The 16,840-nt window shown below is 33.4% G+C and overlaps 1 protein-coding gene across 4 annotated transcripts in view; it reads right to left on the bottom strand.

Annotated features, from left to right (window-relative positions):
• The window catches only part of LOC127706850 (catenin delta-2-like), a 76,144-nt gene extending 60,638 nt beyond the window's left edge, over window positions 1–15,506 (bottom strand). For 2 of the 4 annotated variants that reach the window (XM_052211564.1, XM_052211566.1), the window contains exons 1-3: window positions 15,410–15,506; window positions 11,646–11,764; window positions 6,506–6,577 (exon numbers count right to left, since the gene is read on the bottom strand). In XM_052211564.1, coding sequence (XP_052067524.1) covers window positions 6,506–6,577; window positions 11,646–11,729 — 156 coding nt within the window. In that variant the 5' untranslated portion in view covers window positions 11,730–11,764; window positions 15,410–15,506. Of the gene's footprint in view, window positions 1–6,505; window positions 6,578–11,645; window positions 11,765–15,409 lie in introns of those variants that run through there. The other 2 variants (XM_052211565.1, XM_052211567.1) reach the window with 2 other exon arrangements.
• Between the last annotated feature and the right edge of the window lie 1,334 nt (window positions 15,507–16,840).

Here is a 16,840-nt window from a genome sequence, read left to right as displayed (position 1 = left end):
AGGAGTTCCTCCGGTCCCGGCTTACCCGGATGTGCCCGTTATAAGTATTAGTATATATGCTGGAAAGAACAAAGAACATCAAACTGAAAATGGAACATATCAAGCAGAAAGTAATCTAACGTCCCTTCCCGAAAAAAAACCCATCTCATCCCATTGTAGTCTAAAAATAGTAACTGATGACGCTTTTAATTGTTTAAAAAACAATTTGTGACCATTTGAAATTTTTTATCCAAATGTCCTATACACTTTAAATAGTTAACACCAACCCCTTTGATCCTCTCCATAAAAAAAAACAACTAAAAGAAAAAAAAACCCGTTCCCACCCAAACTTAAATGCGATTTAAAAAATACAGCACTAATTTAGATTCTTGTTAATCAATCGTAATGAACTTTCCTTAAGAGCCTCAACGCTAACGCACAACAATGTCAATCATTACACATCAAATTTAACCCTGAATTGACTTTCCACAGTCGGTCAGTTTTATCACTTGTGTTAGTTACATGCTATTTGCCGCCGTATGAAAATCTCGTGCAGTTGACAAAATTGATTTCAGCTCTCTATTGTGAGCTAAGTCAAGTTCAAGATCAAATTGATTACTGGCATGCAAATATTTAAATTACGTGCATAATTTCGCTATTAAAATTTACTTTAAAAGTCAAATCTACTATAAAAGAATTATTTAATACATTTTAGAATTCGTTATTGAAGATAAGTAATATTTTTTTTTTTGGCGAATATTGGTCTATTCTCATCCAGGAATGTTAACATTTAAGACATTTAGCTATTATATATGAAAGTGCAATCTAATAAATGGTGGAATAGTGTTTCGACATTAAAGTTTAAAAGAATATAATAGTTTGATATATTAGATTTTAAAAAAATAGATAATTATTTTTTTCATTGTAATAATGCTATATGCCGGTAAAATTAATTAAATATATAAACCATGGCGATTGTTAGTTCATTTTATAGGTTATCATGCACTGTACAGTTCTCTTGCAGATGTTGTGTTGTCCTCGTAAATTGTTTTATATTCACCACTTCTCTTTTAAATGTATGAAACAATTGTTTTGCCAATCCCAAACTGTAATGCAGATCTTTTTGCGTTGGCTTAGGTGTTTTTATCATATTCCGTAATAAGATTGTACTTTTGTTTTAATGTAAGTTCTTTGCGAGACCTTTTCGGCGAAGGCTATTAAGAATGTTATCAAAATCTTATTTTCTCTTTTAGGCGTACATAAAGTTTCTGTATTCTTGTTTGAACTAACTTATTTTAATGACCACTTAATATTGTTTATAAAAACAGTTCACTACAATGTCACGGTTTAATACTCGTAAGGACCCTCTTGTGTAAACAAATTTGTGTTGATTGACGGCGATCAATACTCGATCATGATGTACAGTAAAATAAATTTAACCGATTTTGACATGCATTTAATAATGCAATTATGTGTAATGGGACTTCCTAATGAGATCGGAATTCGGAATACACAGGGTCCGGTTTATAGAGGGTATTTTTGCAAAGGTTATGAAAGGAAAATATTGGGACCGGAATAGACAGGAATCCGGTGTTTTCAGGGTCCGGTTTACCCAGGTTTGTCTGTATACAACTTTGTCCATTTTGTGTTTCGGTCACATGACATTTATAAAGAGAATATTAATTGGACGTAATAACAAGAACGAATTATGTAATTATACAGTGGCAGATCCAGAAATGCTCATAAAGGGGGACATGGACTGTCCTAGAAGGGGGCTCCAGTCGTGTCTCAGTGATTCCCTATGTAATAAATTTTCCCCACAAATGAGGGGGGGGGGGGGCCTCCTGGACCCGCCTATGTTAAACACACCATTTCATAAAAAAGATTATCTTAAGTTACTAAGAAATATGGGGCTACAGACTCTGAAGGGGACGGGGCCGAGTATTGGTCAACGTACACATTACTGAGCTGACTCTGGAACATAGTATTTTTATATAGATTTATAGACCGTTGGTTTTCCCGTTTGAATGGTTTTACACTAGTAATTTTTGGGGGCCTTTATAGCATGCTGTTCGGTGTGAGCCAAGGCTCCGTGTTGAAGGCCTTACCTTGACCTATAATGGTTTACTTTTATAAATTGTTACTTGGATGGAGAGTTGTCTCATTGCAGTGGCGGATTTACCGGGGGGCTTAGGGGGCACGTGCCCCCTCCCCCAGTCGGGGTCACCAAAAAATTTTCTAACATAGTTTTATTGCTACTGTATCTGCTCATCTAGATATCTAGATCTAAAATCACACACAGCTTGATCTGACTTCCTAAACTGGTCGTTAATTAACCCCAGCTTCAACATGCGTGATTTATGACAACTTATCGATGGGTGTGTAAATATTGACACCTTTGTGTAATGTCTATATCCAAAAGCATTTATGTAAACTACATGCTTATTGGAATCATGGAAGTAATATTTAAAAGGAATAACAACGACTAATTAGCATGTATTAACAGCCTGCAGAGCTCTGTACTAAAGTCATATGATTTTATCCAATTATAGTCTCAGCGGCAAGACCCCTTTGGTTACTATCTGTGATACCGCGGTTCTAAAATGGCATCTGGAATTTTCAGTCACGTGATTTTATCGAGTCCGGTAATTATAAAGCACCTGTGTGAAATCCGAGGTTTATTAATAAGAAGGTGGCGCTGTATCATATAAAACCTCTACCTTCAGAAAGAAGTCGTATGATGTAAAAAACTTGAAAAACGGACGAGAATTGTTCAACCTACAACAGTTTAGCATGGAAAATTGTACTTAATTTAGCATATTTTTGCTTTTTACCGTTTGTTTTAAACTGTTCTAAAAGTATTTTCCGGTTAAAAGCGGATCCCGAGTAAAACAGTTAAATACCGATGAATCGATCAGGTTTCACATGATGTTGAACAAAATAATGTAGACAGATGTAGACATAGAATATTTTACTGTTGAAATGTGCCAAGTTTATCGAGATTTATAAAAATATTTACTTTCAAGTAATTGATTACGTTATTGAAACTGGACAATTAAAATCGGGATCATAAGTTCGTAAACATGTTAAATTTATATCTATTTTAAAAAGTGTTTACAATTGAATACTAATATTAATGTAGCACGTTACAGCAAAAAGAAAATCAACCATACAAAACGAGCTTGACGCTATCTGTCTAACCGCAAATTTATTTTATATGAATTTGTTTATGTACAAATTAAAGAATAGAAACGTTTAAAATTGTGAATATTTAATTTGCCTGGTATACACGGAAGACTTGGATTATTCGTATTTAATAAAAGGGGGTCGAAAAATATTTTTTGTACAATCATCTTCTTAACTTTCAGAAATGGCTTCTTAATTAACTGGTTTTAAGTATTAAAATTGAAAATGATCCACCCCTTTTCTTAAATTCAATATGTGATAACTGTCGGCCTAAACTATTAAGATCGAAAAAGACATAAATAGGAAAAATAGACTAAAATTAACATTGAACGACTGACTCTATTCGGTAGCGTACAGCAGCGGAATGTAACGAGTGAACTATTCGGGTTACTTCGTACGTACATACGACAACAACTGGTCTATTCGTAATTTTCCGGAAACACGAAAATGACCGAAAAGTGTCAGTGATTTGATCTATCACATGCCGAGAGTCAATTACCATGCCATATATTAAACCAATTAACGAGTTATCGAAAGATGGGCGGTAACGCAGATGAAACCTTTGAAGTGACGACGTTGTTATTCCTTTCAATATTACTTCCATGTTGGAATTAATACGAATATATTTATTGATTTCTAATACAATATTACAGGATCAAGATCGATTAACAAGAGAAATCTTCTGATCAGGAAAGAAATTACCAACTAAAATAGTTCTGAAAAGAATATGTAAAAATAGATGTTTAGTGTCAGGAATGTTAGTATCGATATGAGATACGTCTTTATTTCCAAACATTCACATTGTATACGGTTTCTGGGGAATGTGTCTTTCCCAGAACAGTCTTTTTCGGACTTTATTAAACAACAAACGATTTTTTTTTCAATGCATACAGCATTTTTTTAAACTGAATGTCGTGTTTTTCCCCTTTATTTTTTTTTATGGAAACCAATGATTTGTCTTAAAAAAAAAACCTTAAGTCCCCCTCCACAAAACATGAATGGTCTGTGCCTTATATATATATATCATTAATAAAATGATATTGTACTTTTAGAAAACCTTTACTCACATTTGAGATAAAGAACAGCAATAAAAGCGCTGTTCCTTTGCTTGTTGTGTGTTTTTTTGTACTGATTTTGTGTCGTGGATGGATACCCAATATCCATTCTTTTTCTATGATAGTACAGTAATATGTGTATACACATTTTTTTCTTGTTTTAATTACCATGTATGAGGGTATGAATAGGTTACCATGAATGAGGGTATGAATGGTTTACCGTGAATGAGGGTATGCATGGGGTTTACAGATTAGAGAATAATGGTCAAAAAGTAAAGACTAGAAAAAAATGTGCCCAAAAAATATAGAAAACAGATTAAAGGTGTGATGAACTATAAAGAATAGAGGACAATTGGCAGCAAATAAAAGAGTAGAAAGAAATGGATCCAAAAATAACGAAAAGATATAGAAATGAAGACCTGACCCCCCCTCCACGACCACCATCATCCCCAATACATGACACCACCACCACCCACACTCGCATATATACATATCTAAACAAATCTTTAATTTTGGTTTCATGGTCTGTTTTTGTTTATTGATATATGACAAGGTCACAGGCACTTGTTTCTATCCATGGGAAGCCCCACTATCAACGTATATGTACGAGAAGGTACCCAACTACTTTTTTCACCTCTCCGCTTCAAACCCTTATTTTGCTGTCAATTCATTCTCAAATTTATTGTTCCATACACCATTCGATTCGTGAAAAGTTTTTCTTTCAGATGGTATGGATTGTATTTACCCTTAGGGTACCCCTTACCTCCAATACACAAGATTTGTCAATAAATATTCATGATACTGTTCCCAGCTGAAACATACTTATCGATTATAACGGCATCCTTTGTTGTAGAATGAATATACTATAGGCTATTGACAATTGACAAAAAATAGAAATAAAACTCAGTTAATCACATTTGTCAATTTGAACCTTTAATTTGATTAAACCACTTCCATTCATAAATTTGTAGTTGTGTATTACAAAGTTACCACGTGTATTCATCTTGTCCATTGGTTGTATTTAAATAGATTTTTATTATTGACCAATGAAAAAATTCGATATTTAATTCATCAGGAAAGCCATGCTTAAAAGCGTTTCGTATTTGTATGTCGATCTTTCCCCTTAGTTCGAAAGAGGGACGATAGATACAAGAGGGACAGTCAAACTCATAGATCGAAAACAAACTGACAACGCCATGGCCAAAAATAAAAAACCTGCAACACTGATAAAAGCTTCCATGAAAAAATATTTATAACCATCTAACTCATAGATCTATATTATCTGTTTCTGTCTTAATTTACAGGTAACTATATTTTCAAAAAACATCGTTTAAACGAAGGGAAATAAGATGGTTAGTTTTAACAGATTCTGTAAACATTGTTTATGTATTCATCTCCTTACAACAATGTTTTTATAACCGTCGCTCACGCATCACTGGTTTTATTATTGACAACTCAATACACATCAGTTTTGTCGGACGAACAGGTAATTCCCGTCAAACTAGATAAATCATGTGCATTGATTTAACTGGAACATTTCAATACTATATATAGCTAACGTTATAATACACACGTTATCGTTCACACGAGTTTAAAGGGACATCATTATCTAAGAGTATGAGAGGGATTACGGTAAACGTCTAAAAATACAGCAAACAGCTAAAGTTAAAGACGGACATCTAATTCCCTGTCAAACATCTAATTCTTTGTCAAACATCTATATTTAGAGATTACTGGTTATCTTTTAACCATAGTCCATATTTTTAGATGTATTCCAGGCTTCTAGATAATAAGCAGGCGCATTAACCAAATGGCTTTCCCAGTGTTTGGGTCAAATTAGAAGTCAATCATGACATAAATATAAATAAAAATTCTGAAGGCCTAACAATTCAAGCAGTCTGCAATTGTATATATTTAACTCTATTAAAGCATCTTTTTATAGGTATGATCACCTTCCATTTCTTGTGACATTCATTTCATTACTATATGAACATGATGAAATCATTCCAGTGACAGTATACTGCTTTACTTGGAATTTTGAAATACCATCTTGTTACTAGAAATTATAGCATCACATCTTAAACACAATCTATAAGGAAATAAATTAACATTGCATCACATTACCATGATGTTAAAAAGCCTTGGGGAGAACAGTGAGTTGTAGTTGATAGAAACCATCAGAGAACAAGACAAGACAATCCAGGATTTAAAGAAGAATTGGGGTGTGATGTTCCATGGCCTATCTCTATATATACATCTATTCTTGTGATCTTTTCTTTACTCACCTCCCCAAATTTATGTCCTACAGTTTCTCTTTCTGCTTCTAATTTTCTGGTTAATCTTTCAAATTCTGCTTCCTAAAAAATTAATAATCCATAACTTGAATGTTAATCCACAAGCAAAGCACACACACTGGTTAATTATTTTGAATCCACAAATGAAATATATGAATGCATATCCAAATATTTTAATTCATATTATACTTTGTCATATATCCAACTTATTCTGTTTACACAAAGTTTCCAATAAATCTTATTTTCTTACATGTAACTGTTTCTGAATATCTGTTAGATATATTTTTTTCCACAAAGGATTACATGAATAGTAACTCACTAATTTACAATATACATGCACTGTCACAATACAATGAATCAATGTATATTGTATATCAATAAAATGCTTTAATTACATTCCAATAATATCCAGATATATGTGCACTGATTTATGTACATGTACAATTGTACATTTACATTTTTTACATGTTACGACGACCTAGACAAAAGGACAATGAGGAGAATGTGTCTGGGTGTATGAGTTCACAAATATTTTGTGGGAGTTCAAGGTATTGTGTATTCAAATGTGTGTTGTCATTTTTTCTGTCCTTTGATAAGGGTTCAAAAAAGGAAATTTTTTATCAGCACTTCAAAGAAGTTTGTCAAGATAAACATATATAAATGTTTTTACACCTATAAAATTTTAATGTTCTGATACAAGTTCAATTTGATTTAAATATTACTGAAATTATATCGAATTTATTTGATTTTTTAATTTACACTACAGGTAAAAACAGTGTTTACAGGTAAAACCCTTTTCCTAACTGACTCACAGAGCTGCTCATTCAGGTGTTATAAATACATAATGATTGGAATGTCAGTGACTGTTCCACTATTTATTAGCTTACATCATTTCCTACACAATTTGTTCGTGTTCGTTTTAATAATAAATTATTGAAATCATATTACAGCGTGAGAAAATACATGTACCGACAAAGCAAAAGAAATGAAATTTAATAGTTTGTACAACTGCATCAATTAATAGAGATTAAACAAGAGGCTAACATGGGAACTTAGTGTCTGACACTAATTTCTAACAAGTATTTAGAAATACATGTTATTCTAAATACATGTTATATGTAGTTTGTACAACTGAACCAATTAATGGAAATCTAAACCAGAGGCTGACATGCGCACTCAGTACATTATATTTGACCCTTTAAAGCATATCTAATTTAGAATTACATGTTTTATATCATATGTATGTAGTTTGTACAACTTCGCCAATGAATGGAAATTTAAACCAGAGGCTGACATGTCAACCTATTAATTGACACTTTTAGACATACAATGTAGCTGCTCTAGAAAATACATTTTATTTGTTAAATGTAGTTTGTCTAACTGCACCAATGGAAATTTAAACCGAGGCTATTATGTGAACATGAGTAAATTGTATTTGACACTTTAAAGCATGTTGATTTGCTTTTGAAAAACATTGTACATGTTATATATGTAGATGGAAATCTAATTACTGATCATGATGTGTCAGATATATGATGCATATATATACAATGTTTTTAAATTTCTTATATATACTAAGACATTTACTCTTTTTTGTTGTTGAAATTCAAAAGTCATGTAAATATCATGATTACACCTGCATATCATTCATGTACTACACATTAAATTTGAACATACATTATAATATATTATTAACCATTGTCCTTATTCAATCAACCAAATAATTTAGGTGACTGTCATAAATTAGTCATGAAATCTTTCATTATGTAATTTTTTCAGGAAGAAGACACATGATCTTGAATTGAAAAAGCACACTGACTATTTGTTCTGCATTTTTAGATGTACATGTATGCTGTACTACAACATCTTAATTGTTTATAACATTGTCACTTATTCTAATGATTTATTTGTGGAACAAAACAAGTTTACTAATAGTTAAGGTGAATGGTCATAATTCATGTCATAAGGTTTTCAATAATTGAATTTTTTTTAGCAAGAAGCTGTTTCTGCCATGGAATGTTTCCCAATCTACAGTGTCAATGTGCATGGTAAATCATGCTAGATGATTCTAGCTATTTACATGTATGTTAAACTGTTGTAATAAAAAAATCATCAAGAAAGTTTGTATGAACATGATAAATCCATCCAATATCCCTTTTTCCCCAATGAAAAAGCTCAACAAATTAGAGGCTCTAAAGAGCCTGTGTCGCTCACCTTGGTCTATGTACATATTCAACAAAGGACACTCTCCAAAATTGTAGAGGAGAATAGAATTCATGATGAAAATCTGTTTTGTTGATCTTGTATTGCTGATCATTTAGTCTGTTTAGTTTCTCTCTATCTTCATCTAACAGTTTTAAGCATAAGGACAATTGGTAAAGCTCAACGTTCTGAACATTTTGCCCTTGTCAGATTATCTCTATTTATAACAGTTTCGAAACAAGCATTCTGAGAGTACAGTGTATTGCATAGCAATACATAGTCCCCTACCGGTTAAAATTCATCGTACTGGAACAAAATGCTAACTTGATCTATAACTTGTCATGGTGTAAACTATATAACATGTATCAAGTCAATATCTTCTAGCATGACGAAAATAAATTGCTTCGCTGAGCACAGCCTGATACGACCGCACATGTCCAACCCTGAACAGTTGGGGCAAAAATGGACACAATATTCGTGCTTGATACAGGTCTGAATTTGGATTGAAATTAAATGTTTGACACATAATAGGTTTCTGACACAGAATAACTGTAGTCAAAGAACTTAGAATTGGTTATATGATTTGAATTTATATTCAATTTTTTGCTTTTGTGCAATACACTATGCTGTTGCGAATTCTACCCCCCCCCCCCCCAAAAAAATGTACCCCCCTTTTTTTTTTCTTTAGTGCGATACACTATGCTGTTGCGAAAAATTTCACCCCCCCCCCCCTTTTTTATTGGCCAAAATCTTCTTTTGGAGGTAAATCCAAATTTAACATTGTACTTAAAAGTGATTGTCCATTAACAAGGAAACCCTTGTTTTTTCCCCTTTTTTGCACCTAATTCCTAAACGGATTGAGCCATTACCCCCAAAGCCAATTCTAACCATCCCTTTGTGGTATGGAAACTTGTTGTACAATTTCAGAGAGATCCATACACCGTTCCACAAGTTATTGTCTGAAAACTAGAAAAATACTTATTTTGGCCCCTAATTCCTAAACTGTTAGGACCATAACCCCCAAAATCAATCCAAACCTTCCTTTTGTGGTTATAAACCTTGTGTTTAAATTTCATAGATTTCTATTAACTAGTACTAAAGTTATTGTCCGAAAACCAAGTGTCTTCGGACGACGTGATACCAATATATGACCGCAAAAAAGTGTGGAAAACTGTTTATTTAAGTGAATTTTCTAAGTCCAAGGACCATAACTCTGCACAAAATCATAAGACCGGAACAAAATTTGAAATTGATCTGTAACTTGTCATGATAAAACTATATAGCAGTTATCAAATCAATATCTTCAAGCATGACGAAAAAAAAATGCGGAAAACTGATTTATGAATGAATTTTTTAAGTTCAGGGACAATAACTCTGCACAAAATCATCACACATGAACAAAATTCGAATTTGATCTGTAACTTGTCATGATAAAACAATACACCAAATATCAAATTAATATCTTCAAGCATGAAGAAAAAAGTGTGGAAAACTGATTTGCCGGACTGACAGATAGACAGAGTGCAAACCTAAAGTCCCCTTCGACTTCTTCGGTAGGGGACTAATAATAGACAAAACTTGCATTTTACCCCTTTGTTCTATTTTGTGCTATGTCTGCCATCTTGGTTGGCAGGCGAGGTCAACGGACACATTCTTCAAACTAAATACCCCAATGATGATTGTGGCCAAGTAGTTTCAGAGGAGATGATTTTTGTAAAAGTTAACAGACGATTGAAAATCGTCATTAAAAGGCAATAACTCCAATAAGGAGTTGTCGGACAATTAATCCATTCCATCTTAACTGTAGATCTTGTCTTGCTGGTCTTTTTTGCTAATTTAAGTTTCTATCTATCTATTATAATTTTTAAGATATAAAGCAAAAACACAAAAAAATTGGTAAAAAATGGTCATCAAAGGGCAATAACTCTAATAAGGAGTTGACTGACGTTTTCAAACATGCAGACTTAATTGTAGAACTTGTCTTGCTGATCATTTTTGCAATATAAGTTTCTCTTTATCTATTATAGTTTTCAAGATAGTAGGCAAAATTTTTTAAAAAAATGATAAAATTAGTCATTTAAGGACAATTGGTAGAGCTCAATATTTTGAACATTTTTGGCCATCAGATTTTCTCTATTTATAACAGTTTTCTAAACATTAGACAAAACTTGCATTTTACCCCAATGTTCTATTTTTAGCCATGTCGCCCATCTTGGTTGGCAGGCGGGGTCATCAGACACATTTTTTAAAATAGATACCCCAATGATGATTGTGGCCAAGTTTGGTTAAATTTGGCCCAGTAGTTTCAGAGGAGAAGATTTTTGTAAAAGTTACCGACAACGAACGCCAAGTGATGAGGAAAGCTCACTTGGCCCTTCGAGCTAGGTGAGCTAAGAATCAACTTTATATGTGAAGGCATTTAGAAAAAAAGTCTGTTTTATTGTTTTTTGTAGAATGACAGACAAGGGTAAAACTTTATACAAGTACAATGTATACGGCCCCAACAACTGTAAAGTGGCGGGGGCCATAAAAATGGAATGAAATAATTTTGATTATAATTTCCAATGTTTTGTCCTAGTGCAAGTTCCTCCATGGTTAAATGTTCATCTATGGAGATGATTCAAGCCCTTTCAAACTAATGTTTACAGTTGGTTCTTATGTGTTTAGTCTTCATGATCAATCTACAGGACCAGACCTCAATTTTTTGATATTTTTTTGTTAAATTCTGTTGGCCTGAAGTGATGAATTTTAAAGGCCGAAAACAATTTTACAAGCCTGGGCTGCTGGGCCTGTGGCTAAGCGTGAAGACTGTGTTGTAACACCACTGTCCCTGGTTCTTCAGTTGTGTTACACAACTGTCCAAAGGTTATGTTATGTATGGGTGGTTTGAGTGCTCTCAACATTTATGTATGTGTAGACTAGTACATACCTGTGCTTGTACTGTTTTTAGAATGCTAGCTGCAGAATCGTCACCATTGTAAGAAGTCTGAGGGTCATAATGACCTGCAGGCATTGTTTACATCTTCATCTGGTGAAGCAATAGTTTACCTACAACACAAAAAAATATAAAAATAAGAAGATGTGGTATAATTGTCAATGAGACAACTATCCACCAAAGTTCAAATGAAGTAGATTGTAACGATTATAGGCAACAGTACAGCATTCTGACAATGAGAAAAACCCATACTGTACAGTCGACTATAAAAGGCCACGGCATGTAAATATGAAACAATTCAATTTAGAAAACTAATGGCCTAATTCATAACAAAATAATTTACATAAACTGTTATCACAGAGATATGTCTCGCTTTTTTGTAATTTCAATAATGCAAATGTTGAAATTAAAACAGCAACACTTTAACATGTAAGTTTTGCAAAGATTCAAAGTCAATGAACCATGACTGAAGGTACATGGCTAAACAATCTCCATGGAAATGAGCAAAATTTCAAAGTCAATAAACCATAACTGAGGGGGCTGGGTCAAATAATCTCCATGGTAATGAGATGTACCAATGCTAATACAACTGCATACTAAATATCATTGACCTTCCACTAGTGGTTCCCCATAACTGACCTTATCACAAACTAATACATGATAACTAAGTGAAAGTTTCAAAGTCAATAGACTACATGTATGAATGAGGGGGCAGGGCCAAATAATCTCCATGGAAATGAGATATACCAATGCTTATACAACTGCATACCAATTATCATCAACTTACAACTAGTGGTTCCCCATAAACTGACCTAATCCAGTGTTCTCCCCAGGCCACTAAAGGACCGCGGGCCCGCGATGTATAATTTTCTACCATGGTGGTATCGTTCTTGCCGCGATGTATAATTTTCTCCGTGGTGCTAAAATTTTCGGGAAAAAAATCGTAAATCGGTAAAGTTTTAAACGACTTGTTAAACCTTTTCCGTGGGTATAAAATTTCAGATGAAAATTGACCAGTTCAATCCAGTTCTTACAACTAGCTTGTCTACACCACGTAATCGATTTACCTGTTGAGGTTAACCTTGATGATTGGATTTAATCGATGTACATGATTCTTTTGTGTTTTAATTAATTAAGAGATCATAATTAATGATCAGACTTGTGAGGGACAAGCAGACATTTGTTAAATAACTCTATTACTCCAGCCTTTGGTCATAAATAATTTGCGTATTTTAAACGTGTTGGAGTTACTTCCCCTGATTTAGCTTATTACAAATAAGTGCTCCTAAAATATTATCTATCATTGAAAATAGAAATAAAGTACAAATTGAATGCAAAATTATATAAGAATGTTACCTTAAGGATAAAAACTTTCTTTGAACATACCAACAAAAATATATTGCAAATTATTTTTGATAATCATACTTTCATTAATGCACAGACATATTATAATGAATAGGTAGTATTTTCCATATTGTAACTGATTTGAGTTAAAGTAGTCCTCAATTGGAACTCAGCTAGATATGATACATGGGTGTACAGATAGATGATATAAATTTACTCTTCAAGTCGGTCTACCAAGTAACACAATAATGATTATAATAATAATTGTATTGTTGTTTAAAAGAATCATGTCTAAAGCTATGGAAAATAGTTTTTAATTTACTAAAGGTTCTGCATTAAAATTTAATCTTGTTTAAATTTAATTGTTATGGTGTAATCTAACAAAAAAGGGGAATGTGTAGTGTAACCACAAGTATCAGGACAAAATTGGCTTGATCAAAATATAAAAAGTGACTTGAGTTTAAAGACTAATAGTGCTTTCTTTTATTTCTTCTTAAAAGAAATTAAAGTATACAAACTGTTTATTGATTTACTTCTTTTTTTACCAGTAATTTTTTGACCCAAAGTCTACATAACACAGTAAACAAAACAAAGACAAAAAGGTAATGACACAAAAACTAACAAGAAAAAAAAACAAAACGATGCAACGCGACACGACACGACATATTGTACAAATCATTTTGACACACGTTACCCTGGTGCTATCCAAAAATCCTGGGGAGAACACTGCCTAATCACAAACTAATACATGAAAACTAAGCAAAAATTTCAAAGTCAATAGACCATGACTGAGGGGGCAGGCCAAATAATCTCCATGGAAATGAGATATGCCAATGCTTATACAACTGCATTTCAATTATCATTAACTTCCTACTAGTGGTTCCCCATAAACTGACCTAATCACAAACTAATACATGAAAACTAAGCAAGTTTCAAAGTCAATAGACCATAACTGAGGGGGCAGGGCCAAATAATCTCCATGGTAATGAGATGTGCCAATACCAATACAACTGCATACCAAATATCATTGACTTACCACTAGTGGTTCACCATAAACTAGACCTAATCACAAACTAATACATTGTTGACGCCGCCGCCATTGCCGGAAACAGCATACCTATGTCTCGCTTTTCGACTCAATCAAGCGAGACAAAAAACCAAATACGACGGACATGAACCAACGATAACCACTGAACTACATGCTCCTGACTTGGGGCCAGCACATACAGAAACATGCTACAATGTAAACAAGAGGCTCTCAAGAGCCTGAATCGCTCACCTGTATTTCAGAGGAGAAGATTTTTAAATGTTAGCAAACTTGATGAACAAATTGTGTAAAATTGTCTTTAAAGGGCAATAACTCCTTAAGGGGTCAATTGACAATTTTGGTCATATTAACCAGTGTTTTCCATTTGGCATTTAAGCTGGGTGTGCCGACCACCTTCTTTTAAAAGCCGACCACCTTTCCATTTTAGGAGGTGGTCAGCTTTTTTTTTCAAATTTCAGATATTTTTAGGTTCCGCACCGTAAAAATTTGAATACTAATGCGCCTCGCTGATTTGTTTAATATATAAATGTTACATGTAGTTGTTCCTGCAAAAGCCATCTGCTATTCAATTCCATTAAATGTGAATACAATACTAACCATTCTTTTTGTGACAACACCCACAGTAAAAAAAATTTCAAGTGTTATTCAGTCATTACAAGTATTATTTGGTCATTCGAGGTACCGTGTTCAGGATGATTGAGATGTACAGGGCAACCTTATGCTGGGTTAATTTATAGTGGTAATTTGGAGAAATGAAAACCTTACTACAATATAATGATGTGTCTTTTATGTTAGTTTGGAAATTTGGACGAGTGGTTTTCTTTTACAGACAAGTGAATATTATTTGCAAAAGGGAGATAATTTTTCTATTTACTTCTCCCCTACTAAGATTACTTAAAATTATAATGCTGAAATAAAAGATGCATATAGCTTATGGTCAATTAAATGTTGTCTTGTTTGTACCTGCACAGCAAATGACTAATGCTTATGTCATTAGATGATGTGCTTAGTAATTAGTCTACTCAACCTGTAAATTCGAAATCAAACATGGCGGCTTCAGGTGAAAATTTGTAAACAAAGTTGAATATTTATTATTGGACTTCTCAGAATGTTGTGTCGCAATGAATATCATAAATTGTTATCATAATATGTTTGTGTGATACAGTTATAAATATGTTATATCAAGCTTGTATCAGATAATCGGCGAAATATACTTCGAACACCTGCAATCCAAAAAGTCAACACAAAGACAAAAACTTTTTGAATCTGAAAAAGGAACCGGTTCGATAGGTTGATCGATACGCTCGCAGGCATAATTATTTGGTTAGATTCTTATTAAATAGTGTATTTGAGGATGTTGGCTTACCTAATTAATAATTTGTTACACATATGAACATAATCAACACGTTTTTCGGGTACCTGATTTCCGTTTTCCGATCACATAAAATCGCACTGACTGTCAATCAGGCTGTTGATTGGTTGATCTAACAATTACACACACTCCTGCTGCAGGCATTTCCATAAAGAAAAGCAAGACGTGGTTTTAACATGTCACATTAAAAGTCCATGAGGAGGAGGACAGGGTGAAGGGAGAAAAGTGAAAGGGAAAAAATATGAGAGAAAAGAGATCAAAGAAAAATTTAGGAAACAAACAAAAACTAGACACATTCAAGACATAATTAATGACAAAAAAGAAACGAAACATGACCAAACCTTATTATTTAATCGAAAGAAACAGTTGTCTTTTCATGTGAGAGAATCAGGCGAGGGTGTATTGCAAATTAAACTAGACATTTTCAACTCAAGATAAAGTAAGGAGATGTGAAAGATTGCCTATGAGACAACTATTCATCAGAGACCAAATTGATGTTTTTAGATTATCGATGGTTGAGAAACACTGATCATCGAGTTTGAAAGACCATTGATAATCTGTTTATCGCTATTTTTTCTATGAGGTCGTTCATGTGTAACGGGAGTGAAGTTTCCTTCTGGCTTCGCTGTCTTCCCGTTGTCTAACCCAAGTTCTGGGATATTGGACAAACTACGATATAAACAGAATTTCATACAGTTTCATCGATAGACGCAGCTTACGGAATCTTCGCCATTAATGAATATATGAATACATAATGAGGTCCTTACGGGGTTATCTGCCCCTGACAAAATCTTATCGAAATTGCCTTAACATCGCTGCGTTACTGTTACTGTCACTTAATAATCAATTCAAGATTATAAATTAAAAGTTCAGTCACAAATACATCTCACAGGACATCATCATGGAAGAAATAAAGTTCAAGCATCCAAACACACATCTTGTCAAGGTTCCAGGTAGGTAAAGTATTTATGGCATCCATTTAAGGTATAGATCATCTATAGCATGCATCTATATATAAAACATCAAAATCCAAGGTAGCAGTTCCAAAACTGAACGGTAATTGCATGTGGTTATAAGTATCGTTTACGTTTCAAATAATCGGCAAAAAGCCAATATACATTTCCATTTTTTACCACTGTAGCCAGCTATCAACACACTGAAATAATTTCAGTTTAACCTCCGATATTTTGCCAGACACTGGAATAAATCAAAAGAAGCCAATTCTTCTTATAAAGTCCTGACTCACCAAGAGTCTATAAAAGTCCTTATACACGTGCACTGCACCAAAGATCAGATGCCCCAATACGTAAATAGATATGTCACCGAAAGCACTATTAATATGCCCATGGTATTATTATAAACATATATATTATACACATTTCGATAATGGAATCCATACAAACTGATTGTTTGTTTATTAAATTA

This window comes from Mytilus californianus, unplaced genomic scaffold (genome assembly GCF_021869535.1).
Source record: "Mytilus californianus isolate M0D057914Y unplaced genomic scaffold, xbMytCali1.0.p SCAF_6, whole genome shotgun sequence".
NCBI lineage: Eukaryota > Metazoa > Mollusca > Bivalvia > Mytilida > Mytilidae > Mytilus > Mytilus californianus.
This window is presented reverse-complemented; position numbering and strand designations above follow the sequence as displayed.